General features: G+C 39.5%; 1 protein-coding gene across 1 annotated transcript in view; it reads left to right on the top strand.

Moving 5' to 3' along the window:
- Nucleotides 1-25,547, top strand: part of LOC123259937 (syndetin-like) — an 89,639-nt gene extending 64,092 nt beyond the window's left edge. The window contains exon 5 of the mRNA XM_044720766.1: nucleotides 25,192-25,547. Within this exon, the coding sequence (XP_044576701.1) occupies nucleotides 25,192-25,299 (108 nt within the window). The 3' untranslated portion in view covers nucleotides 25,300-25,547. The remainder of the gene's footprint in view (nucleotides 1-25,191) is intronic.
- The last annotated feature ends 408 nt before the right edge of the window (nucleotides 25,548-25,955 follow it).

The following is a 25,955-nucleotide window of genomic DNA, read 5'->3' as shown; positions in this document are numbered from 1 at the left end:
TTTCAAATGTGGTTTTTTTGAAATGACTTTTAAACGGGTTTATCGATCAATTCCAAAAACTAATCAGCTTTTTACATCAAAGGACTACGTCAATTGCTGCGAGCTTGGTCAAAATCAGTTGATTTGTTCGTGAGTTATCGTTGTCGCAAGAAAACCGAAAAACGTGGATTTTCGGAATTACTCCGAAATTCCTAGTTCGATAAATTCATACTCGAAGATTCTTCATGAGGCTTAAAAAACTGCGTTGAATGCTGCCAACCACGTGAAAATCTGTTCGCTTATTCAAAAGTTATTGCGGTTTGAAAATTTATAAAATTGTGTTTTTATAAATTTATAAATTTGTGTGACTGCTATCAGAGTTTTGAGCTCGGAGAGCTCAAAATGACACAAAAATCATATTTTTGAGCTCGAAGACCTCAAAAACGTAATGTGTAATTTTGACCGCTTTACAAAATAAGCTCGAAATTGCAGAGATGGCCCTTAGTGTCAACCGTCGTCCTAATTTTTCTTTTCGGATTACCATATTTCAAGATGGTGATGAGACCATAAAAAGGGGTCTTTTTCTTATGCTGGAAAAGAATATTAATAATTTTGTGATGATTTGTTATTATTTAATGATAATTTAAGACATCAATCTCTAATTTACATTTAATGGAACAAAAAAAAAACCCTGATCCCCAAATTTCTTCATTTTTCTGGTCAGACAAATCCCCGAAAATCAGCTATTTTGTGGCCTTAATAGTGGCTATCTCTCTTTAGTGCCTCATAGAATTGAAAAATGAGACAAAAAGAATTTTTCGATCGTAAAGCACTTCCACAAGATGCTTCGCATTATGATTTGTGCAATATCAAGCTGAGATTAAGGGAAAATTTTTCTGTACCTTAGAAAAACTCTCGAGATGCGAATAAAAACTTTTTTCTCATGATTTTGGGTGAATCTCAATGAAACGTAGTACTTTTAATCCTTGGACTAATATCTTTAATGAGTTCAAAAATGTATAAGATCGGTAAATTAGTTCAGACATGGCAGACATTTAAATTTTTAATAATAACCAAAATTGCACTTTTGGTCTCAATTGGCCATCAATGAATTACTTATGATTATGGAGAGATAACTCATTTCTGATAAATATTTACTAGAGCTTGTAAAGTTACCGCTAATTTTACTTATAGAATATTTTTTTTTTCTATTTTAATTTATTTAAAGTGACATTAACTACATAAGGTCATTAGCGACTACTATTTCACAAATACATGTGTTAAGTTTACTTAATTTCCAATATTTTTTTAAATTTTTTTTACAATAATAACATAAGCTGATTATCATTCTTGAAACATGGGTTATATATCTATTTTATTGTCTTTAATTATTTTTAAGATTTTGGGAATACTGTCGGGATCGTTGAGACACTTCCGGATGTCACCTGGTATCCCTCTGGCACTCAGTTCCGCTTTGTTGCATTGGGTGATTATGTGAGCTACTGATAACCTGTCATTGCAGCTCGGACACACATGAGCTGGTGTTTTAGTGAAGAGATAACTGTGTGTCAATTTTGTATGACCTATTCGTAGTCTCGTACTAATGCACTGGTTCAGTCTGTTTCTTATCGTGTGTTGGACTTCCCACACATGCTGTCTTATTGAGCGGAGTACTGATTGCTTGGAGTTCCAGTGGGCATTCCACTTTACCCATATGTATTCATCAATAGACTTTGAATTTGTTTAACGTCACTAGGGCATGTGTCCGGTCCAGGCCTTCTCCAAGAGCTTTTTTAGCCGCTGAGTCGGTTTTATCGTTACCAGGAATTTGTTGGTGTGACGGAACCCAAGCTAGTACAGTGCAGTATCCTTGGCGTGCTTGGTTCTGCAGCTTTTGTTGGATATTCAGTATTCTCGTATCGCTATTATTGTAGTTGTTAAAGGCCTTGAGTACAGATTTGGAGTCAGTTAGTATGAGTGTTTTGTTCAATTTGAGCCTGATACTTGGTTTGACTGCTTTTTCCAGAGCATAGGCCTCGCATGAGAATATAGAGAATGCCTTTGGAAGTTTATAGAGCTTTTCATGCTCGTTGTATACGACAGCACAACCTCTTTGGTCCTCTTTAACAGATCCGTCTGTGTATATATGTGCAAAGTCTTCATACTTGTTTATCAATTCGTAGAATAGATTTTTGTAAATGATATTAGATAGAGGATTAAATACTCTCACGGAATTCTCTCAAACGGCTGAGTATAAATTCTCGGCATTAACATCTGAATTTATGATATGCATCAAACGTAGAACAATAAACTTTCGTGGAAACTACACATCAACTATTTGCTCAAACAATGCAAATGACGGATAAACATTCTCAAAGTGCTAGGATCAAAAAACTGGGAAGCAGACCATAACATCCTAATGAACACGTACAGAGCCATCATTAGATCTAAATTAGAACACAATATATCAGTATATAATTCAGCCAAAAAAAGTACACTAGCTCCACTCGAGTCCATGCAAACAACGTTTGTTAGGTTGGCTATGGGTGCTTTTCGTAGCAGCCCTAGAATGAGTATCCTTGCCGAAAGTCACGAACTACCGCTAGAACTCAGAAGTTTAAGCCAGTCAATTAAGTATTTGTCATCCAGTGTATGTCACACAGACAATCCTCTGCACACAGCAAGCATTATCATGCTTAAAAACTATAAGCCATACCAGTTTCACCCTCATCTTTCTCAACCATTTGCTTAGAGAATCCGTCAATCAATGCTAGACCCATTACTGGTTATCAACTAAGTGCTACCACGCCGAATCAGTCCAATCCCGACTTGGGACAGCTTTGAGTTTAAAATCGATATGCACAATTACAATGAAACGGATGATATAGAATATTTACTTGCAATATTTACTGCATAACTTATTAAGTAGAGAATGAAAGTAATCTTTTTCCGAGAAATGTAATTTCCATTTCGATTGAGGCTGAATGGTATTTTCTTTAATTTCACATAATCTTAATTCTTTGGGAAAAACGAAGTCGCACTAGGCGTCAAAACTGAATTACCTTCGTAATTTTAGTAAATACTTTTGCAATTCCATATATTTAGATACAATAAATGAAATAAAGCGTTTGTACATAAATTCCATCAAAAATACTGTGGAGCAATCTCGTACCTCATAAATTCCTTTTTTTTAACTTCCCGCTGAGAAAATTGAAAATTTTCAAAAATCGGGAAAATATTGGTTATACCCCGTTTTTCGAAAATCAAGTTTTGATCAGATCTCGACGTTTTGAGGTCCTAGGAAGCTTTCCTGACTATTTCCGCGAGGCTGTCACTATGTCTGTATGTATGTATGTATGTATGTGTGTGTATGTGTGTCTGTGTGTGTTTTTTTTTTTTTTTTGTTTTAAGGGGGGGGGGAATCCTTTTTACGGATTCTAGGCATAGTTGTTTGGCCTGGATATGTGGCGACTCGACGCAGTGTCATACTAAAACTCGACGCTAGCGCCCCTACCCCCTAAACCCTAAACCCCTTTTCCTCTTTCCCCTAATCCCTCATGGAAACCGCCGTTAGGCATTACTTCGTGAGGGGAGGATCTAGCTACTGCACTTTCTTTTGGTAGCTAAGGTGTTATTTTACCTTTCTTCTAGTTGTTGTCATTTGCTCTTCTTCTTTCGATGGAACGCAAGTCTATGAGGACTTCTGTTGCAAATGTGCTGATGGCGTTCCAGGAGGCTCTTGATGACAACATTGCTTCTACTATTGTCTCTGGTTGGATTTTCTTTTTTAGGATCATCGCCAGCTCATCTCGCTGTGGGTAAAATCTCGGGCACTCAAAGAAAACGTGCTCCGCGTCTTCATTGATTCCTGGGCAGGACGGGCACTCCGGTGAATCATCATGCTTGAAGCAGTGAAGATACGTCCGAAAACATCCATGTCCTGACAACAACTGCGTCAGATAGTAATTGACCTCGCCATGACTTCGGTTTAGCCAAACGTCGATCTTCGGTATGAGACGGTGTGTCCATCTCCCTGTTGTCGCGGCGTCCCACTGCGATTGCCATCGTGCGGTGCTGTTCTGCCGTTCTTTAGCTCTGAGTTCCTCGGCACTTAGTGTGGTTGTCCTTTTTCGTTGGTAAAGGTTCAGTCTTTCCTCAGCTAGGACTCTGAGCGGCAAAGTTCCGGAAATGACACACACTGCTTCCTCTGATATTGTTCGAAAGGCGCTGGCTACTCTTAGCGCGCTCAGTCGGTAAACTGGACATGCTTTCCTCCATGATTCTTGGATCTCAAGTGCGTCGGCCCAAATGGATATACCATATGTGAGGACCGATGTAACTACTGATGATAGCAATGACCTCCTTGTCTGCTTCGGGCTACCGATGTTGGGCATCAATCGTACTAGGTTAGCTACTACTGCTGATGCTTTGGCGGTCACGTGTTCAACTTGTTGTTTGAAGTTAAGTCGGGCATCGAGCATCACTCCCAGATATCGAATGAATGGTTGGGATATGATTTCTTGGTCTCCGACGTTTAGATTGATCGTTTCCACTACTTTTCTGCTAGTGATAAGTACAGCCTCGGTCTTTTGTTCAGCCAGTTGCAGATTTACTGTGTCCATCCACTGGTTAATTCGCTTAAAGGTGATAGCGAACATATATTTTATCTCATCAAGATGCTTGGCGACGATTACTACGGCTACGTCGTCCGCGTACGCTACCAGTTTGACATTTCTTGGTAGTTTCAGTCTCAGCAATCCGTTGTACATGACATTCCAGAGAAGTGGACCGAGAATAGAACCCTGCGGTACACCTCCAGTAACATCATACTCCTTTGGACCATTCTTCGTGTCATATCTCGGGACTTTATCTGTGAAGTAGCTAGCGACTCTAGACTATCCTTCATAGGTATCCTGGTACGTTCATCTCTTGAAGGGCTTGCATGATGCAATCCCATTTGGCGGAGTTGAAGGCATTTTTTATGTCTAAAGTTGCCACCAGGCAATATTTCTTCGTTCTCCCCTTCCATCTGGTACCTCCGATCGTCCTTTCCGGAATCCATACTGATTGTCTGCTAAGAGTGGATCGACAACTGCTTCTATCCTTTGGTGGATTATACGTTCTAGTATCTTACCGGCTGTATCCAGCATGCAGAGTGGACAATAAGATGACGGTTCTTCCGATGGCTTTTTCCCTTTAGGAAGTAGTACCAGCCGTTGTTGTTTCCACTTCCGAGGAAAAATCCCTTCCTTCAAGCAGATGTTGTAGACGTCGAGGAATAACGCTGGCGCTGCTTTAATAGATGTTTTCAAGGCAATATTAGGGATTCCGTCCAATCCCGGTGCTTTATTATTCCCGACGCGGTTACAAGCTTCCATCAGTTCTTCTTTCGTGACAGGTGGAATATCATTCAGTTCATCCTGTGTCAACAGATAGTTGAAACAGCGCAGTCACGATCTTCTGTAAGAGTTGAGGACACGTAGGAGACGGCATTGGCTGATATTTCAGGTGTGCCATGACTACCTTGTAAGGTCTACCCCACAAGTCTTTGTCCACCTCGTTGATTAGCTCTTTCCAGCAGTTCTTCTTGCTATTCTTGATGGCTTTGTTTAAATGTCGACAAGTTTTCTTGTATTCTGCGACTAGTTCCGCTGAGTCAGGCCGCCGATAACCACGCTGAGATATTTTTCTTTTCTTGAGACACTCTTTCCGTAGGAAACTGATGTGTTCGTTCCACCAGTGCACCGAAGGTCTTTGATTCATGCCCCGTTTACGGAGCATGCAGGTATCGCAAGCCTGGGTCACTCTCTTCATCAAGTCCTTGGTCATTTCTTCTGCAGATCTAGTAGTAAGCGGTTCACTATTTAGGGCAGCTGCTAGAGCACCTGGGTCAAAGGATTTCACCTTCCACCCAACGATGTCAAGTTTCTTAGCCGGTCTTCTAGGATTCTGGTCCTTTGATACTTCCCAGAGAATCGCATTGTGATCGCTGGCCGTGTAGATCTCCATCACCTTCCAGTCGTAGTTTCCTCTGATAAGGCTGCTGCTGACAAAAGTAAGATCCACAATAGAACTTGCGTCTCCTTTAGTATACTTCGGCGCATCGCCGCTGTTTAACAATACTACATCTAACGTAGAAAAAGCTTCCAGTAGTTCTTTACCTGGAGCGTTGGTGTGTTTGCTGCCCCATTCCACTGCCCAGGCGTCGAAGTCTCCAGCTATTGCCACTGGGTGGTACTGCTTCGTGTCCTCCGTCAGTCGATCCAAAAAGTCCATGAATTCAACAATAGTGGGGCTAGGTAGTGCGTAGCAGCTGTAAAAGCGGATGCCATCTACCGATGCTGCTACAAAGCCGGCGCTGCCATTGTTAACGACACTCTGGAAGGGGAGCTTGCGACAGGACCATATGACAGCTTTTGTGGTGCAGTCAGTTTCCCATGGTTGGCCGCCGAGGTGTTTATACGGTTCCGATATAAGCACAAGGTCAAGCTTCTGTTCACGTACTGTATGAGCAAATCATGTGCCACCTCACAGTGGTTGATGTTTAGCTGCAGTATTCTCATTTTCGTTTATCAGTTATCTTCTTGAGTGCCTCTTGGTATACTGGGCATCTGCTTGTGCCGGCATGATGGGCGTTATTCTCTGTACCAGGCTGATCCGCACACAGTGCGCATTTAGCAGGCTTATTACATTCGGCGATTTTGTGTCCCTCTTCTCCACATTTAATGCAAAGTTTGGAGCGGTCGACTTCACTTGTGCACTGAACCGCACGGTGTCCAAAATGCCAGTATTTATAACATCGGACTGGTCTTAGTACTGTTCTAATACGACAATTGGTCCAGCCGATCCTAATCTTGCCGTGTTCTCCTACCACTTTCTGCGCTACCGTTGCTGCCAGAGTCACCAACGCAATTTGTGTTCTGCTACGTAAGACCTTACGAATTTTAATGGCCTCGACTGTTATACCACAATCGTTTCCAGCTGCCTCTTGTAAAGCTGTTAGAATGTCATCTTTAGTTGTAGTATCGTCAATATCGCGAATTTCCAGGTCTTCTTCAGGTCCTGTACTAATGACATTTGCGTCCTCCTTAAGAGGTTATATCCACTTGCGAGGCAGAAAAAACGCGTTTTTTTGTAAATTTTTTCCAAAGAGGCATTTTATTTTATACATTAATGGAAAAAATGTACTTAAACAGAATTTAATGTACTTTAACAATTAGCGGTTTATTTAAAAAAATATTTGATCCCCTAGCTCCTGTAGATGATCTGCGGAGAGACCTCCAAAAAAAAGTGCTTGGCGGTGAGCAAGATATCTCTGGTCCAAATTATCTGAAAACCAAAAACCAAAAATATTTAGTTTTGTAATAAATAAATACAGGTAATGATCGAAGGTCTAGTCTAAATTTTGATTTTTGACAAAATGGCGGCTGTTCAAAAAAAAAATTCAGTTTTTCATGAAAATTTTTCACTTCAAAGTGGCATAAAAAATCGAAATTATTGTCCAAAACCTTATTCCTTCGATCATTACCTGAAAAATATATCTGAGTAAGTCGGGTGAAAATTTCAAACCGATCGGTTTAGCAGTTTCGGAGAAATTTTTCTCACTGACTCTGAAAACACGGTTTTGAGATAAACGCGTTTAAAGTTTCGGGAACGATTTACACTAAATTAAAATTTTTTTTTTTCAACTTACATCGTGTCATCTATTCCAGCACCATTAGAGGAATCCTCTGCTTCGTCGTTTGCCTCCAAAATGTTTAGTTGTTGTTGTCTACGAGCCATTTTCCCCTCGCGCGTCGACCCTTGCGCTCTTGCGTCCGAAATTGAGATGCGCTCTGCGTCCTCTTTACTCACGTAGGAATGAGCATTGGGTCCAAGTGATAATTCCATAGCACTCATATAATAAAGAAGAGATGTTTTACCTTCATTAAAGACCCCGACTGCAATGTTTGCAGCTATTTCCACAATTTTAGAGCCAGCTGGAATAATTTTTGGAGTTATTTTCCATATCAGCTGATTATAACTTTCATTGTTGTTCTGAGTAAAACCACCAACGCATCGTTCCAATAATTTTTTGTTACTTAGATCTTCGTAAATTGGAAAAATAGATGTTGCAACATCAGGTGGTAAGGCCTCATAATCATGTTTATAGCTGGGCAAAGTTCCCAAGGCTCGCGCTTTTTGCCACGAACACCACGAGTTTTCTCCTATAGGACAATTATCATGCTGAGGGTTTTCATCTGTAGAGCAGTTATGGGAATAAGATGCCCAAATAGCTTTATACATACTGTCAACAGAATCACAGTGTCTCCTAATCGCTGAACCATAGTAAACAGTTAATTTATCAATAAGTTTCCCAGTCAATTTACCTTTGCCACCAAGTAACTTTTTTTTTTTTCCATTCTTATGTTTCATTTCTTCTACTGTATTATTTACTGTCTCTTAGCCGTTTGTCCATTCTTTTTTGAACATGCCCGATACGTTTTTTCTTCGTTACTTCTGTCTCACCATAAGGAGCAGCCTTCAAAATCCCCGAATAAGTTTTAGAGTCACCATCACCGATGTAGTTTCTAAAACGAACTTGATACTTTTCCAATGAACGTTTGAACATGGTAATAACAGCATCAACTTCCATTTTTCCTGATGACCCATCGTGGTTAGCTGAGTATACGTCTTTGTGCTCTTTCCACCATTCCTGATATTCAGGATATTCCTACTTTCGAACGCTCGGAGACGTTCTTACTAATACGCTTATATCTCCGAAACTAATTGTCGGATCGATTTGAAATTTTCAGAGAATATTTTTGAATATATGTACATTCAAAAAATGAAAAAAAAATCGATTTTTTGAAAATCACAAGTGGATATAACCCGCGATTAAGTATTTCCGCGATAGTCTTCTGCAGGTCTTTACCTCTATCACTACTGCCTTTCGACAGCGTGATGAGAATGTTCCCTGTCGCGGTCCTGCGTATCTTCTCGACTGTGTTGCGGACCTGATCCGGGCAAACGTCCGCCTTGATCCGTGTAAGTATTTCAGAATACTTATCTTTGTTCACTGGACGGATAATTAGTGCCTCCGGTCTCGTTGCTGTTCTTCTTGGCTTCTGGGTCAGCTTCGGTGGAGGCACCAGAGGTTTTTCTAGGGGCAGTTTCCTGCGCTCCTTCTTCTTGTCCTTTCTGGACTGCACCTTTTTCCAACCTGGCTTCTTGTTCTGTTCACCAGAGTTTTGTGGAAGATCCTTAACCACTTCCTGCTTCTTGATGGGATGACCAGGTCCAAGGTCTTTCAGCTTCTTGGGAGTATCAAAAACTCCGCCTTCGGGAGAAAAAATTTTTCTTTTCAACTTCCTCAGGATGCAGCCGTCTTGGTCAAAGGATTTAGTCTCTGCCGTTGTGATAGTTTCACTTTCTCCTTCAGCGACTGATTCTCCGTCACCTTCGGCTCCAGTGCCCATCGCTTCTTCAACAACCACTTGACTGCTTCTCTCCGATGTAGCACAAAGGGTGCGGTGTAATAATGAGCGCCATTCTTCGTCCAGTGTTATGTAATAATTATTAATTTATAGAAAATTGATTATTTTAAATGGTTTAATTATTTAGTATTTAGTCCTAGCGTGTTAGGCTAATAGACCGGGAACTCCGAGGTTTTAATCTATTGAGAATAGGTTTGTTCGAATAATTGATCGTTAGTTAAATTTAATACATATATTATTTGAATTAAAAGTTAATTGAGTTACAAAATTATTACAATTGTTACAAGTATTACACAATGGTTGAAATTTAATATTTTCTTCCTTGTAACGAGTTTACAATATTACTAAATTCTCAGATATTGATAATTGAAATGTACCTGATAAAGTTGATGAATCTTGTTAATTCAATTTGTTTTAGTTGATTTTACTTCACGATTTTACTTAACTTTTACAAACTGTTTAATTTCAATGAGACAAAATTACATGTGGTCTATTGAGACTTACTTAAACTGTGTACGATGTTACCACTAGGAAGGTCAAAGCACGAAGAGGCCGAACACTCAGAAGTTTTCCGGGTCCGAGATTTTTTCGGTCTCTTAATTGTTAATTGGAGGGAGAAACCAATGCCCAATTAGCTATCGAATTTCGGGGACTCTTACCCTCTCTTCGGATGTTTCGGAAAACTACTATAGTGGCGGTCTACCTTGTATATTGATGCACAAGTATAGGTCCCGGTTATGCACTGTACATTTGTGATAATGGATAGGCGCATCTATACACACACATATGCACATAGAGATCTTAATGTTAATTTTTACTTTACTATATGAAAAATTTAAATATCAATATTTCGTAACTAAATCATTATATACGTAACTGAAATATTTAAGCGATTAAACTACAATTGAATAATGTATTTTAACAATCAACTAAAAATTTAATGAAAAATTAATCAATCATTGTTAATAATTACTTCTAATCATTTATTACTCTTAACACGTGTTTTAACTAAATTTATTTAAGCGATTAAACGACAATTAAATGATGTATTCTAATAATCGACTAAAAATTTAATGAACAATTAGTCAATCATTGTTAATAATTACTTCTAATCATTTATTACTCTTAACACGTGTTTTAACTAAATTTATTTCAGGTTATAGTTTTAAAAAAATGTTGTTCAAGGTTTTTACTTATTATTGTAAAATTATTATTTTTCTAAACTTAAGTTATTATCTTTTTATTATATGTCTATACAGTAGACCAAAAGATATTTTCCTTAATGAGTTTATAATTACGAAAATTTCCCAGTCTGGACTTTAGTGCCACAGTGCATTTACGAGTATCTTTAGATTTGAAGATTTCCAGATAATATCTTCCAATTTTCTTTTTTGGCTACAAGTCCATTTACGTATAACAAAACTCCCATTTACTTGTTTGTTAAGCCTTCAAATCTTAAGTGCATTAAGGTTCCAGACTAAGTATTTAAGTAAGGGACATGGATCCGAACGAAAAATTATGACGGTCTTCAATAGAAATAAATAAAAGAAAGAATTTATAAATAAAAATTAATATTAATCAAAATTAATATTAATAAATAAAAAAAAATGTTTTACATAACACCAGTTTTTTGAAACGTTGAAGTGCGTTCGCTACACTAGTCGTCTTGTTTTTTATCTCTTTGTGGATGTTGACCTTTGACTGAACGAAAACATTTAACTCGCTGGTCAGTTTCTCTAGGCGTTTCAACGCTTGTGACCACTTCATTTCAGCGCTCGCTTCAATCGATGCTTGTTGGGCATGTAGCCCGTTTCCACTCTTGTTTGTTTCCTGTGGATTACTCATACTTTTTTGATTTACCAGCGCATCGTACGGAGTGGAGCGGGTTGTCATAACTAGAAACGGGTGCACCCTCAGAGATAGTACTCCTACCCCAGTTCCCTGAGGCCTAGCCGACACTTAACCAGTCCCGGAATTCACGGCCGGACTAGACTCGCTCGGAGCAGTGAAGATTCCGATCTCTAACACTCACTGCGTACTTCCTGATCAAGGCCCGAAGTGGCTGGCTCCTGATCCACTGCTGCAACTTTCACCTCGGCAGAGTAAGCTCACATCAGCCGTGGCCTGCATCGTCGGAAACTACGATACAGTTTCCGGACACTCCCAGTGAGATACAGCAGGAACCAATCGTCTTGCTAGGTCGGTTAGTGTGACCAACGCATTAAAGGGGAGTTTTGTCCACGGGAGCTTATTTTGTTTGGTTATTTTACTTGGCTCCTACCCGCTGTACCTCATCAACTAAGGGAGTAAGTGTCATCCAAGGACAGCGAGCATCCTCTCATCCGCTCGGGGAGACGCGTCCGGTAGCAGTTTCTTCTCAGCCCCAAATGTGTGTGTGTGGGTGTGTGTGTGTGTGTGTGTGTGTGTGTGTGTGTGTTTCTTTTTAGAGGGGGGAATCCTTTTTGCGGATTCTAGGCATAGCTGTTTCGCCTGGATATGTGAAAACTCGACGCAGCGTCATACTAAAACTCGACGCTAACGCCCCTACTCACTAAACCCTAAACCCCTTTCCTTCTTCCCTCTAATCCCTCATGAGAACCGTCGTCAGGCATTACTTCGTGAAGGGAGGAACTAGCTACTGCTCTTCCTTCTAGTGGCTAAGGTGTTAACAACCTTCCTTATATCTTCTGATATTTGCTCTTCTTCTTTCGGTGGAACGCAAGTCTTTGAGAATTTCTGTTGCAAACGTGTTGGTAGCGTTTCAGGCAGCTTCTGATGACAACATTGCTTCCACTAGTGAATCTGGTTGCATTCTCTGGTTCAGGATCCTCCCCAACTCTTCACGCTACGGATCGAAACGAGGATATACAAAGAAGACGTGCTCCGCATTTTCAGCAACTCCTGGGCAGGACGGGCACTCCGAAGAGTCATCGTGCTTAAAGCGGTGTAGATACTCTCGAAAACACCCGTGTCTCGACAACATCTGCGTAAGATAGTAATTGACCTCGCCGTGATTCCGGTTAAGCCAAATGTCGATCCGAGGTATGAGGCGGTGCGTCCACCTACCCTTCTCTGCAGCATCCCGCTATAGTTGACATCGGCCTATGCTGTTCTGCCGTTCTTCAATTTTAAGTTCTTCAGGGCTCAGTGCAGTTGACCTTTTTCATTGGTAAAGGGCTCGTCTTTCCTCTGCTAGAACTCTTAAAGGTAGGGTTCCGGCAATGACGCACACTGCTTGTTTTGGTAGAGAAGCAGAGATAGCCTCCTGCTCTGCATTGGGCCTCCGATGTTAGGCATCAGCTGTGCCAAACTAGCCCTCACTACTGACGCTTTGGCACTGACGTGTTCCAACTGCTGCTTAAAGTTGAGCGGGCATCTAGCATCACTCCCAGATAACGAATAAATGGTTGTGATGTTATTTCTTGTTCTCCGACTCTCAACTTGATGGTTTCTACCGTTTTTCTACGAGTGATGAGCACTGCCTCGGTTTTATGCTTGGCTAGTTGCAAGTTCATCATGTCCATCCACAAATTGACTCGTCTGAATGTAATATCAAATGCCATTACTATCTCTTCGAGGTGCTTTGCAACGATCATGACTGCTACGTCATCCGCATATGCTACAAGTTTGACTCCCGTGGGCAATGCTATTCTCAAGAGGCCATCATACATGATGTTCCATAGCAAAAGACCTAAAACTGATCCCTGTTGCACTCCTCCGGAGATTTCGTACACTATGTGTGTGTGTGAGTGTGTGTTTTTTTTTTTTTTTTTTACTTAGGGGGGGGGGGAATCCCTTTTATGGATTCCAGGCATATTTGTTCGGCCTGGATATGTGGCGACTCGACGCAGCGTCATACTAAAACTCGACGCTAATGCCCCTACCCACTGAACCCTAAACCCCTTTTCTTCTTTCCTCTAATCCCTCATGGAAACCGTCGTCAGGCATTACTTCGTGAGGGGAGGATCTAGCTACTGCTATTCCTTCTGGTGGCTAAGGTGTTATTTTTCCTTCCTTCTAGTTTCTGTCATTTGCCCTCTTTCTTTCAATGGAACGCAGCTCTGTGAGCACTTTGGTGGTAAACGTGCTTGTGGCGTTCCAGGCAGCTTCGGATGACAGCATTTCTTCTACTATTGACTCTGGTGTGATTTTCTTGTTCAGGATCTTCTCTAACTCATCACGCTGTGGGTTGGAACGAGGGCACTCAAAGAAAACGTGCTCCGCATTTTCAGCAACTCTTGGGCAAGACGGACACTCTGGGGAATTATTATTAGGTACTCCCGGAAACAGCCGTATTCTGACAACATCTGGGTCAGTTAGTAGTTGGCCTCGCCGCGATTCCGGTTAAGCCAAACGTCAATCCTTGGTATAAGTCGATGAGTTCATCTTCTCTTCTCCGCAGCATCCCATAGTTGTTGCCATCTTGCTATACTATGTTGTCGCTCTTCAGTTCTCAGTTCTTCAGCGCTCAGTGTAGATGACCTCTTTCGGTGGTAGAGGTTCCGTCTTTCCTCGGCTAGGACTCTATGAGGCAGAGTTCCAGAAATGACGCACACTGCCTCCTCGGATATTGTGCGGAAGGCGCTTGCAACTCTCAGTGCACTTAATCGGTAGACCGGTCCGGCTTTCCTCCATGATTCTTGGGTCTCCAGCGCGTCTGCCCCAATGGATATTCCATATGTGAGCACTGATGTGACTACTGACGACAGCAATAGAGTCATTCCATATGAAATCATCTCAAAAACAAAAAAAATTGTTGCCGTCTCATTTTAGATTTTGGTGCAACTTTGAGAAACTCTTCTCTAGGGTCCCAAAGAACAAAATTTACACGAGTTTGATTTTTACAAGCGCGAGTTTTCGCCTATTTAAATAAAGACTTTTAAAAATCGATATTTTTAAGGCTTATTAACTTTTACTGTGAAATTTTTCTGTTTGAAGCTATCTGCATGATCAAGATGGAATTCACAGTAGGAAAGATAGTAGTTTAAGGAAAAATGAAAATAATTGGCTCGGACGAGTCCTTTAAATTTAAGCAGCGTGCTGAAAATGAGTGTTATATAGTCATTTTTCGTGAATTTCAATCAACTCTAGCGTCTTAACTGTTGATAATTAAAAATTCATGCTCCGCGGGAATTAAGTATATATATCATAGACAAAATTCAGCTACAAGTTGACTTGAGCTGCCCACTCTTCATAGAAGAAAACTTTGCTCGAAGTTTTGAAATTAAAAAAAATTCCAATTTTCAGGTTATGAAACGAGCTCGTTGACTGCGCGATAAAAATCTGATACTCACAAAATCTATTGTTCTTACCTCCAACTTCAAACGACTACATCACTTGTTTTGTTATTTTCATTTTTAGTGCATGTGCGAGCTGTTTTTTTTATAGCAAAAATCAACTCAATTTTTTTTTTTTTAAATAACTGGTAGTTTTTATCTCAATTTTTTGTCTATAAAAATTCTGTCTTCACAACAGAATTTTTATATATTTTCATGCATGCGTATAGAGATAAGCTTATTTTCAATATTTGACTGCATTACATTGAAAAGTAAGTGAGAATAGACGTAAATTCAAACGAAAAATTAGAAATATTATTAATTATTAACAATATAAGTATACTCGAGAAGTAAATTCGAGTTCATAAGTATCAATTAAATTACTCATAACTTAATCTCTGTCACTTTCCAATTTATATATTTTTTTGTGATTCGATGCCGTCGATTGGAAAAGTAAGCAAAATGGAAAAGTAAACAAACTTCTTAGATTATCGGTGTCAAATTTCACGCATCAGCTTAACGCTATTGTTTCACTCACTCTTCGCTTGTCGCGTGCTTTCCCCGACCAAGTTAGGTTGCATGGTAGTAATTAAGCAGGAGAGCAGCGACATTTGGCCGTGGCGGATTTTTGAAGAACTTTAACTCTTTGTCTATAAAAGCTCAATTGTCATTGTTTCAGAGAGCGTTCTTTTGTTCAGTTCGGTTGTTTTAGTAAGTTGATGTGTATTGTGATTTCTCAATTCTTAAAAAAAGTAATGGAGTGTTCGATTGGTTTATTGTTGAAAGAAAATTGCCATAAATTAACGTTTTCACGATCATCAGAGTTGATCGATCAAAATAATCTGAATGAACATGAGAAATACTTATTAACTAAATGAATTCAGGCAGTATCTTTCACAGATATCTGTACCTATCATTATAAAAAATATGTGACTTATTATTTTTCTTTGTTTGGAAAAAAATGTTGTGATCCATCAAGTGCTCATAAAAAACCTATTTTTATGTCCTTGCGGGAAATAACTGTAGAGTTTTGTGAAGCAAATGAGAATCTTAACCTTATACCAGGCCGAGCACTTTGTTCACGTTGTATGGAAAATTTACGAAAAACCGAAACAAATGAAAATTATGATAATATTACCGATACATTATCGCGAAATTTTGATGATCTTGGGGTATCTTTTGATCCTAAGTACGAAGTTTTAGATTCACTTAATAAAATTTGTTCAATCGTAGAAGAGTCACCAATCCCACCTATCCAAAAATTAAGTATATCAAAAAGAAAACGAAAAATTGATGAAAAAGTAAATCAAATATCAAGTAAAATACGAAAAAAATTAGAAGCTACTTTTGATGTTGTGGAACATGAAAATAATAAAAAAGACAATGATCATATTTGTTATAATGCAGACTATTTAGAGTTAATCGATGAATTGAAAATGAAATTTAAAGCATCTACAACGTTTAACGAGAAATATGAAATTTTAAGTTTATTACCGAAAAAGTGGACAATTTATAAAATACAGTCAGAATTTGAATGTAGTGAATATCTTGTAAAAAAAGCTAAAACACTGAGGGCACAATATGGAATATTAACGAAGGCTCCAATAAAAGAAAGTGGACGTCAGTTGAAAACAAAAATTGTTGAAGCTGTTATAAAATTTTTCGAAGATGATGATATTAGTAGATTGATGCCAGGTCAAAGAGATTGTGTAACTGTACACGATAAGAATAACGGAAAGTCTAAAGAACAAAAACGTTTAATCTTATTTAATTTGAAAGAAGCCTATGAAAAATTCAAGCAAATTCATCCAAACTTAGCCATAGGATTCTCGTCGTTTGCTTCACTTCGACCGAAGAACTGTGTTTTGGCTGGGGCTAGTGGTACACATTCAGTATGTGTTTGTTTGATCCATCAAAATATGAAGTTAATATTAATGGCGTGTAAAACTAAACTTACCTATAAAGAATTACTGAAAAAGATAGTTTGTAATGATAGCAGTGAACAATGTATGTTATATAGCTGTAAAAAATGTCCAGGCACTGATGTTATTGATTCCGATATATGTAATGAATGTGAATTGTCATCTGAAATTGATTTTAAGCAATGGGTTTCTACTGATCGCTGCAATTTATTAACTGTAGTTAAGAATGTCGATGAATTTAGAGATGATTAGAAAATACAATTGACAACTTTAAAACCTCATCATTTTATTTCAAAAAAACAATCCGAGTATTTGAGATACCTGAAAGAAAATTTAAAAGACAATTCAGAGTGTATAGCATTAGTTGATTTCTCAGAAAATTATGCATTCATGGTACAAGATGAAGTACAAAAGTTTCATTGGACAAATAATCAAGCTACTCTACATCCCTTTGTAATTTATTTTAAAGAAGACGGTTTACTTAAGACAAAAACTTTATGTGTGATTAGTGATTATCTTACTCACAATACAGTATCGTTTGTTGCGGTTCAAAAAATTTTTCTCTGTTACTTTAAAAACAGTTATCCGGAGTTTAAAAAAATTTATTACTTCAGTGATGGAGCAGCCGCTCAATACAAAAATAAAAAAAATTTTATAAATATATGTCGTCATGAAGCGGATTTTGGATTAAAAGCAGAGTGGCATTTCTTTGCCACTTCTCATGGTAAAAGTCCATGCGATGGAGCAGGTGGTACGATCAAAAGGACAGTAAGAAGAGCAAGCTTGTAACGATCTACCGATGACCATATTTTAACTCCAATCGCAATGCACGACTTTTGTTCTAATCAAATTTCTGGTATAAAATTTTTTTTTGTATCAAGCCAGGATGTAGAAGCTGCTGAGACATTTTTATCTGAAAGATTTATAAATATAAATACAATAAAAAATACGAGATCAATTACAAGCGCAGAAGTATTCAGCTTCCGATAATTTTGATATTGTTAATATTGTAAAACCAAACCGTAAACGGTTGAATAAAAAATAATGTTCTAGTTGAAAAATTGTTCACAGTTACTGTCATTTTCGATAATAATTACTTCTAAAGACAATTTTACACCCCAAATATCCATAACTTTATTGAGACTAGAAAAATTTTAGATATTTAGAGTTGTTTCTGATGGTAAGTAATTTTAATCCATTTGTAAAAACGTCCAGATTTTTGCTGTAAAAAAAACGGCTCGCACATGCACTAAAAATGAAAATAACAAAACAAGTGATGTAGTCCTTTAAAGTTGAAGGTAAGAACAATAGATTCTGTGAGTATCAGATTTTTATCGCGCAGTCAACAAGCTCGTTTCATAACCTGAAAATTGGAATTTTTTTTAATTTCAAAACTTCGAGCAAAGTTTTCTTCTATGAAGAGTGGGCAGCTCAAGTCAACTTGTGGCTGAATTTTGTCTATGATATATATACTTAATTCCCGCGGAGCACGAGTTTTTAATTCTCAACAGTTAAGACGCTAGAGTTGATTGAAATTCACGAAAAATGACTAAAAAACACTCATTTTCAGCACGCTGCTTATATTTAAAGGACTCGTCCGAGCCAATTATCTTCATTTACCCTTAAACTACTATCTTTCCCACTGTAAATTCCATCTTGATCATGCAGATAGCTTCAAACAGAAAAATTTCACAGTAAAAGTTAATAAGCCTTAAAAATATCGATTTTTAAAAGTCTTTATTTAAATAGGCGAAAACAAGCGCTTGTAAAAATCAAACTTGTGTAAATTTTGTTCTTTGGGACCCTAGAGAAGAGTTTCTCAAAGTTACACCAAAATCTAAAATGAGTCGACTTTGCTGATTAGACAATTTTAGATGGAATGACTCAATAGTCTCCTGCTCTGCTTCGGGCCTCCAACATTCGGCATCAGTCTTGATAGGCTAGTTACCACTGCTGATGCTTTAGCACTTACGTGTTCGACCTGTTGCTTAAAGTTCAGTCGGCATCCAGCGTCACCCCCAGATATCGGATAAATGGTTGCGATGCGATCTCCTGCTCGCCGACATTCAGCTTGATGTTTTTTACGATCTTTCTGCTGGTGATGAGCACAGCTTCAGTTATGTGCTTGGCTAACTCCAACTTCATCATCTCCATCCATAGGTTAATCCGGCTAAATGTGATATCGAAAGCCAGATTGATCTCTTCCAAGTGTTTCGCGACAATCACTACCGCTACATCATCGGCATATGCAACTAGTTTCACCTCTGATGGTAATACAACTCTCAGGAGATCATCATACATGATGTTCCACAGCAAAGGACCCAAAACCGAGCCCTGTGTTACTCCTCCGGTTATTTCGTACTCCCTTGGACCGTTTTTCGTGTCATATTTGAGGACTCTGTCTGTAAAGTAGTTTGCTAGCATTCTGCGCAGGTATCCTGGTACTTCTTTATCTTCGAGAGCTCGCATGATGCAGTCCCAGTTAGCGGAATTGAAGGCATTTTTTATGTCCAAGGCAGCCATTAAACAATACTTCTTCCTGCCACGTTCCCATCTCTTTCCAGCGATTGCCTCCTTAGCTGTATCGACCACCAGGTTGATCGCATCCAGCGTTGATCGTCCTTTCCGGAAACCATACTGGCCTTCTGCTAGGAGTGGATCGACGACTGCTCCTATTCGTTGGTGCATTATACGCTCTAATATCTTACCCGCTGTATCCGGAGTGGTATATAGTATCTTATAGTATATTAATAGTAACTTTATAGTATCTTACCCCCAGCATGCAGAGTGGTCGGTAAGATGATGGCTCGTCCGGTGGCTTCTTCCCTTTAGGAAGAACTACAAGTCTTTGCTGTTTCCATCTTCTAGGAAAAATCCCTTCTTTGAGGCACGAATCGTAGGTATCTAAAAATAGATTTGGCGCTGCTTTAATAGCTGTTTTTAATGCAACATTCGGAATTCCATCCAATCCCGGCGCCTTATTATTCCCTACTCGGTTGCACGCCTCCATCAGTTCCTCTTCTGTGACAGGTGGAATGTCTTCTCGATTTACTGGCAATGAAGAATAGCCAAACTTACTTTGTCGAGGAAACAGCGTAGAAACTATTCTTTCCAGGAGCTGTGGACACGTAGGTGATGGCATTGGCTGGCGCTTCAGGTGGGTCATGACCACCCTATACGGTCTGCCCCATGGGTCCTTTTCTACCTCATCGACAAGTTCCTTCCAACAGCGTCTTTTGCTATCTTTGATGGCCTTGTTCAGTTCTCGACGGGCCTTTTTGTATTCTGCGACCAGCTCCGCAGAGTTAGGTCGTCGGTGGCCACGCTGTGATAATCTTCTCTTTTTGTGACAGGCTGTGCGAAGGGCGTTAATCTGATCATTCCACCAGTGCACCGATGGTCTTTTATTGATGCCACGCTTACGGGGCATGCAGGTGTCGCACGCCTGGGCAATTCTCGTCATTAAGTCTTTCGTCTTCTCTACAGCATTTCCTGTGATGATAGTAGAGTCACTGTCTAAGGCTACTACCTAAGCTTCCGATTCAAAGTCTTTCACTTTCCATCCAGCTGCATTAGTTTGTCTAGTTGCTCTTTGAGGGCTCCGGCCAGCCGATATTTCCCAAAGTATTGCACTGTGATCGCTGGCGGTGTAGGTGTTTAAGACTCCCCAAGAATAGTTTCCTTTCAATAAGCTGCTGCTGACGAATGTGAGGTCTTTTATCGAACTAGCCTCTCCCGTGGTATATGTTGGTGTCTCACCGATGTTGAGAAGGACCACGTCCAGTGAGGCCACTGCTTCACGTAGTGCCTTGCCTTGCGCATTAGTCTGCTTGCTGCCCCAGTCTACCGCCCAGGAATTGAAGTCCCCTGCTATAGCTACTGGGTAGTATTGCTTTGCGTCTTCGGTCAGTCGATCCAGGAAGTCAGTAAAGTCGGCAATGGAAAGGCCAGGTGGTGCATAGCAACTATAAAAACGGATGTCGTTAATAGACGCTGCTACAGAGCTGATGCTATCATTGCTCACTATGCTCTGGAAGGGGAGTTTGCCACAGGACCAGATGACAGCCTTGGTGGTGCTGTCAGTTTCCCAAGGTTGGTTATTCAGGTGTCTGTATGGCTCTGCTATTATTACTAAATCAAGCTCTAATTCACGCACGGTCTGCACGAGCAGGTCATGCGCGGCCTCACAGTGATTGAGGTTCTGTAATATCCTCATGTTTGCTTGCTTGTCATTCTCTGGAGTGCCTCTTTGTATACCGGGCACCTGTATGTGCCGACGTGATGGGCAGCGTTCTCTGCGCTCTTATTTTCCGCGCATAATACACACTTCGCTGGGTTTTTACAGTCCGCAATCTTGTGTCCTTCTTGGCCGCATCTGATGCATAGCTTGGATCGATCTGTCTTGCTTCTGCACTGGGATTCGTGGTGCCCGAAATGCCAGCATTTGTAACATTGGGTAGGTTTCCTCGTGGCTCTAATTCGGCAGTTGACCCAGCCAATTCGGATTTTACCGCTTCCTTCTAATATCTTCTGAGCTGCTGCAGCCGGTAGTGTCACGACAGCGGTTTGGGTACCTCTGTAGGCTTTGCGGATCTTGACTGTCTCTGGTAGTATTTCGCAGAGCTTCTTGGTTACCGTATGCAGGGCAGCCTGAATATCCTCCTTTGTTGTGGTGTCATCTAGGTCTCGGATCTCGATGTCTTCTTGTGGCCCTTTGCAGATCACTTTGGCCTCCTCCTTAAAAATATTTGCGATGGTCTGTTGCAGGCCTTGGCCTTTGTCCACGCTCTTCCGCGAAATCGTAATCAGCAAGTCCCCACTTCTGGTCTTGTTGATCTTGTCCACCGTTGTGCGAACCTGCTCATCAGGGCCGTCCTCCTTTATGCAACGCAACATCTCGGCGTACTTTACTTTCTCGGCCGGGCGGATGATCAGTGCGTCGGGTCTGATCCATTTGAGCGGTTTTTTGCGCTTAGACTCCGGCCTGGGCTTCTTTGAAGGCTCCTTTGGGAGCTGTTATTTGGCTAGCCTCCATTTCTCTTTTCTTGTGTGGACATCATTCCAATCAGTCGCGTCTTTTTTTTTCGGCGTTCTGCTTCATCACGATTTTCGGAGGACTTGGTTTAGTCACAGGGTTTTTATTCCCTGTGTGCGTCCCTCCCTGCGCCTAAATTTGGCAACAGATCCACACTCGGTGTGTCTCTGAATTTATTATTTTATATTTATTTATTAATTTATTCATTGAATTTATTACTATTAGTATTATTTATATTTGATATTTATAATATTATTGTTATTAATTTAATAATTAATTTTATCTTTATTTCAGACATTTATAATAAATTATTATTATTATTTGTGTGCATTGCCGTAAATCATTGTCATATAGTACCTAATTTTACTATAAGTGAAAAATTATAGCCTTTACTCGCACGGGTGAGGCCCTACAATATCGATCGCGAGCAAAGAGTTTCTTGAATTAGGGAAAATAGCTAGAGAGGCCATTGTTGTCGAACACGAGGCCTTCGAACAGTTTACGGTGACAAAAATTGAGCAGACACGCGGTGGCCCGCTTGGTGTGAGGTACACACGCGGGACCTCCGCTATTGTAAGGAGTGTGGATTTGGTGCCTTGGGTTGAGTTTCCTTTTTGGTGAGTACTCACAAGTTGAGATTGATTAATATCCGCACACCGCTGTCTCCTGGCTTAAATAATTTGTTCTTTTATTGTTTAATTAAATTCACTATCGATTTATCGGGTCGATCCCGTAGCGAGTAAGGGTTATTTTAAGGGAATACTTGTACCTATCACGAAAGCCTCGTGTGGGTCCCTGAAATGGCCAGCAATTACTAATTAAAGCATTACACTTACATTAATTATTATTACGTTTGTAAATAATATTGAAAAGCTAATATAAAAAATCATCGTTTATATTGGTTTAATTGTTTAAAATCTATTATATTTGTTTTATGAAGGATTTATTCTGTTATCTGGAAAGCAGATTTGGTTTTAAGTAACACTGTTTATAAATAAATGATTTATTTTTGTTAATATTTTCTGTTTCATTAATGATTTATTTTATGTAAGTTACTTCCCGGATTACTTCCCTGTCATCCGTCCTTTATTTTAGCAGGATCTTTCGGAATATTACATAGATTTAATTACTTATTGTTTCTTACTCGGTATTTTACCCTAATTTTATTTTAATTGTACCGCAACCTGCGCTTTTCATCCGCATTAACTCTAATTGTTTATTGATCGTCCGGCGCGGCCCCTGGAATTGTTATTATTTTTGTTAATTTTTCATAAAAATTACCTGGCGTCCAAATGTGCACTAACCCAGCCTGAGGGGTTTCCGGGTTAATTTATTATGTATTTAAAAGGGCGAGCGTAAAATACCCTACCCAGCCGATATCTCCGCCATCGGTCGAATTTAGTTAAATTTTGGGAAAAAGTATTGTTACAGTTTCAAGTCCTTTCTCTTCGTCAATCGCCCATCTATTCCATCTGGGGAGTCTCGGTCCTTCCTCTTGTTAGACTTGTTGGAAGTATGACCTTCGTCTTTAGCATCAGATTTCCGTCACCATCGCCTCCGGTGACCATTGATTCTTCGATCTCCACAGTAAGTTGACTGTTCTTCTCCGGCGTAAGACGAGGAGTGAGTCGTTGAGGTGACTGCCATTCTTCGTCCAGTTTTTTAATCCTTCGAAGGGCGTTAACTACCCCGGTTGCCTTGGCCTTTATCTCTTTATGGATATTGACCTTTGATTGCACAAACTCATGCAGTTCGCTGGTCAGCTTTTCGAGGCGTTCTAGCGTTTGCGTCCGCTTCATCTCAGCACTTAATGTAATCGCTGCTTCTTGGGTGTGAGGCCCTCTAATACTCCTGTCCTTTTTTTGTTTTTTCGTTTCTTCCATGATTTTGAGTGATACTCCAAAGCAAAAGGTCGTCTGCGAACGTGATGCCTCCGGAAGTGGAGGGGTGATCACTTTTACAGCTACCTCCATTGCTATAAGAGCTTTCGGTCATTAAAGCGGGAAATCTCAACCGCTTCGACCCTGCACCTGCTTCCTTCATCAGCTTCCTCTTGCTCCCGTGGGTGCGGCACGTAGATGCCGGGAGTTACCACGTACACCACGCTATAAGGATCATCTCGCACATCTCTTTCGAGCAGCGTCACCGTATCTGCTTGCGTACGTGACCCTAGGTCAGATGGTGTGACCAACCCTTCCTGCCAAAAGGGGAGTTTTCGTTTTTTACCGCGAGAGCTATGTTATTTCGCTCTTACCCTCTGCTCTGAAGTACAGCGAGCTTTCTCCGACCCACAAGGATACACGGACGGTGGCTGTTACTCTTCAGCTCCGATGCCTGATTTGGTCCGCGAGGGCTATTTTATTTCGCCTCAATCCACCGATCTTACGACCGATTAGGACCCCCCCTATCCGCCACCTGGGGACGCGCCCGGTGGGAGTTTGGCTTCTTCCGACGGGTGTGTGTGTGCGTGTGTATGTGTGTGTGTGTGTGTGTGTGTGTGTGTGTGTGTGTGTGTGTGTGTGTGTGTGTGTGTGTAAACCTCTTATAACTTTTGAACGGTTGAACCGATTTCATCGCGGTTGGTGCCATTCGAAAGGGCTTCGCCAAACTTGGCACAGATTTGTGAAACACTGAACGATCTACTAAAATTTCCCCAAACTTTATTGTTGGAGATCAAAATTTTAAACATTAAATGGAAAAAATCGAAATATCAAAAAGTCTATATTTTTTAACGTAAATAAAAACGAGAGGGTTGACGTTAGAGACTGGAACCTAAGAGCTTTTTTTACAGAATTTAATACTGAAGAAGGATCAATGATGGTTTTTTCGAAAAATAATGTTCTACATAGTTTGCAGAAGAAATGAAGGTTAAAAAATCATTTTTCCATGTTAAATCAATGGTAAATCTTCAAATTCGGTGATGGAGTTCTTCAAGTTGATATTAAGGGCTCAAATTTTCTCAGAATTTTTTTTATAGCATATATAACAAGAATTTCACATGCAATCGGAAAAAAAAATTATCGACTTTTTTTGGAACACCCTAACAGAAAATGTATCTTTTTGAGCTTGGAGAGCTCAAAAAAACACACAGATTGTATTTTTGAGCTCGAAGAGCTCAAAAAAAGCAGCTAGGATTAACGGAATTAGTGAGAAGTTGCAGAGATGGCCTTTAGGGTCAACCGTTTTCCTAATTTTTTTTCCTAATTATTTCATCAAATAATTAGAATTGGTAGGAAGTACTTGTTTGTGACAGTTTTTTGATTCTAAAAAATTAATATTTTTTTGGAGGTTGCAAGTAATAACTGAATAATTTACACTGTATTGAGTAACATTTATTCAATAATTACAAAGACGACAGAGATATTCGGATGATTAAATTATAAAACTGCATCAATTTTATTTTTACATGATCGATAAAACTAAACATTTCTTAGGAAATTTTATCTTTTAAGTTTGGTAGTTAGATAGACTTTAATAATCGTCTTTTTTTTTTTTTCTTTCAGGAATACTCCAGTAAACAACTCATTGGTTTAGTTTCCTGTATGTATCAAAATAACAAAAAATCACGGCAAAAGTTTGTGACATTTATAGAAGATCAATCAAGTCGGTGATATTAAACATCAACAATGTATTCATTTTTAATACAAAGTAATTTATAAATATATTTATGTACATCATGATTGAGGGATGAGTATTATATGTGTGATACTCCCTGTAAAATGTTCCTATGAGAAGAAGCTGTTCTCACCAAGTACGATTGATAGTACCTTGTCCGTTTTCATTCTTTGAGTAGCCAACTCTGATTTGCGAAATTATTGTAAAAAAAAGTATTGAAATACAGTCATTTGAATAAAATATACATACATTACTTAATTAATTAGGTAAATAAAGAAAATTTTTTCTTCCAGAAAATATTCCAGTCGCTAATTCTAAAGCGATTTTGTACCAAGAAAATAAATCTGAAAAGTGGATGACCCTCCGGACCATCCCTCAAACTTCCCGCTATATACGAGTTATAATCTAGTGAATCAAGCTATAATCTAGTGAATTTATAAAAAATACTTTTTTTAAAATTTCTGATTGTGATATTTTCCGATCGTATCAATCATTGTTAATGAGGCTTGTCGCACTCAACACAGTTTTTCGAGCACAAATCGATTATTTATTACCTACCAATCAATTTGACGTAAAATTTTGATCTTATACAGAAATTTTTGGAAAAGGGGTGATCCATAAATAACCTCACATCTTAAAAGGAGGGAGGGTA

This window comes from Cotesia glomerata, linkage group LG1, assembly GCF_020080835.1.
Source record: "Cotesia glomerata isolate CgM1 linkage group LG1, MPM_Cglom_v2.3, whole genome shotgun sequence".
Classification (NCBI taxonomy): domain Eukaryota; kingdom Metazoa; phylum Arthropoda; class Insecta; order Hymenoptera; family Braconidae; genus Cotesia; species Cotesia glomerata.
The sequence above is the reverse complement of the archived record's forward strand: the minus strand, read 5'-3'. Positions and strand labels throughout refer to the sequence as shown.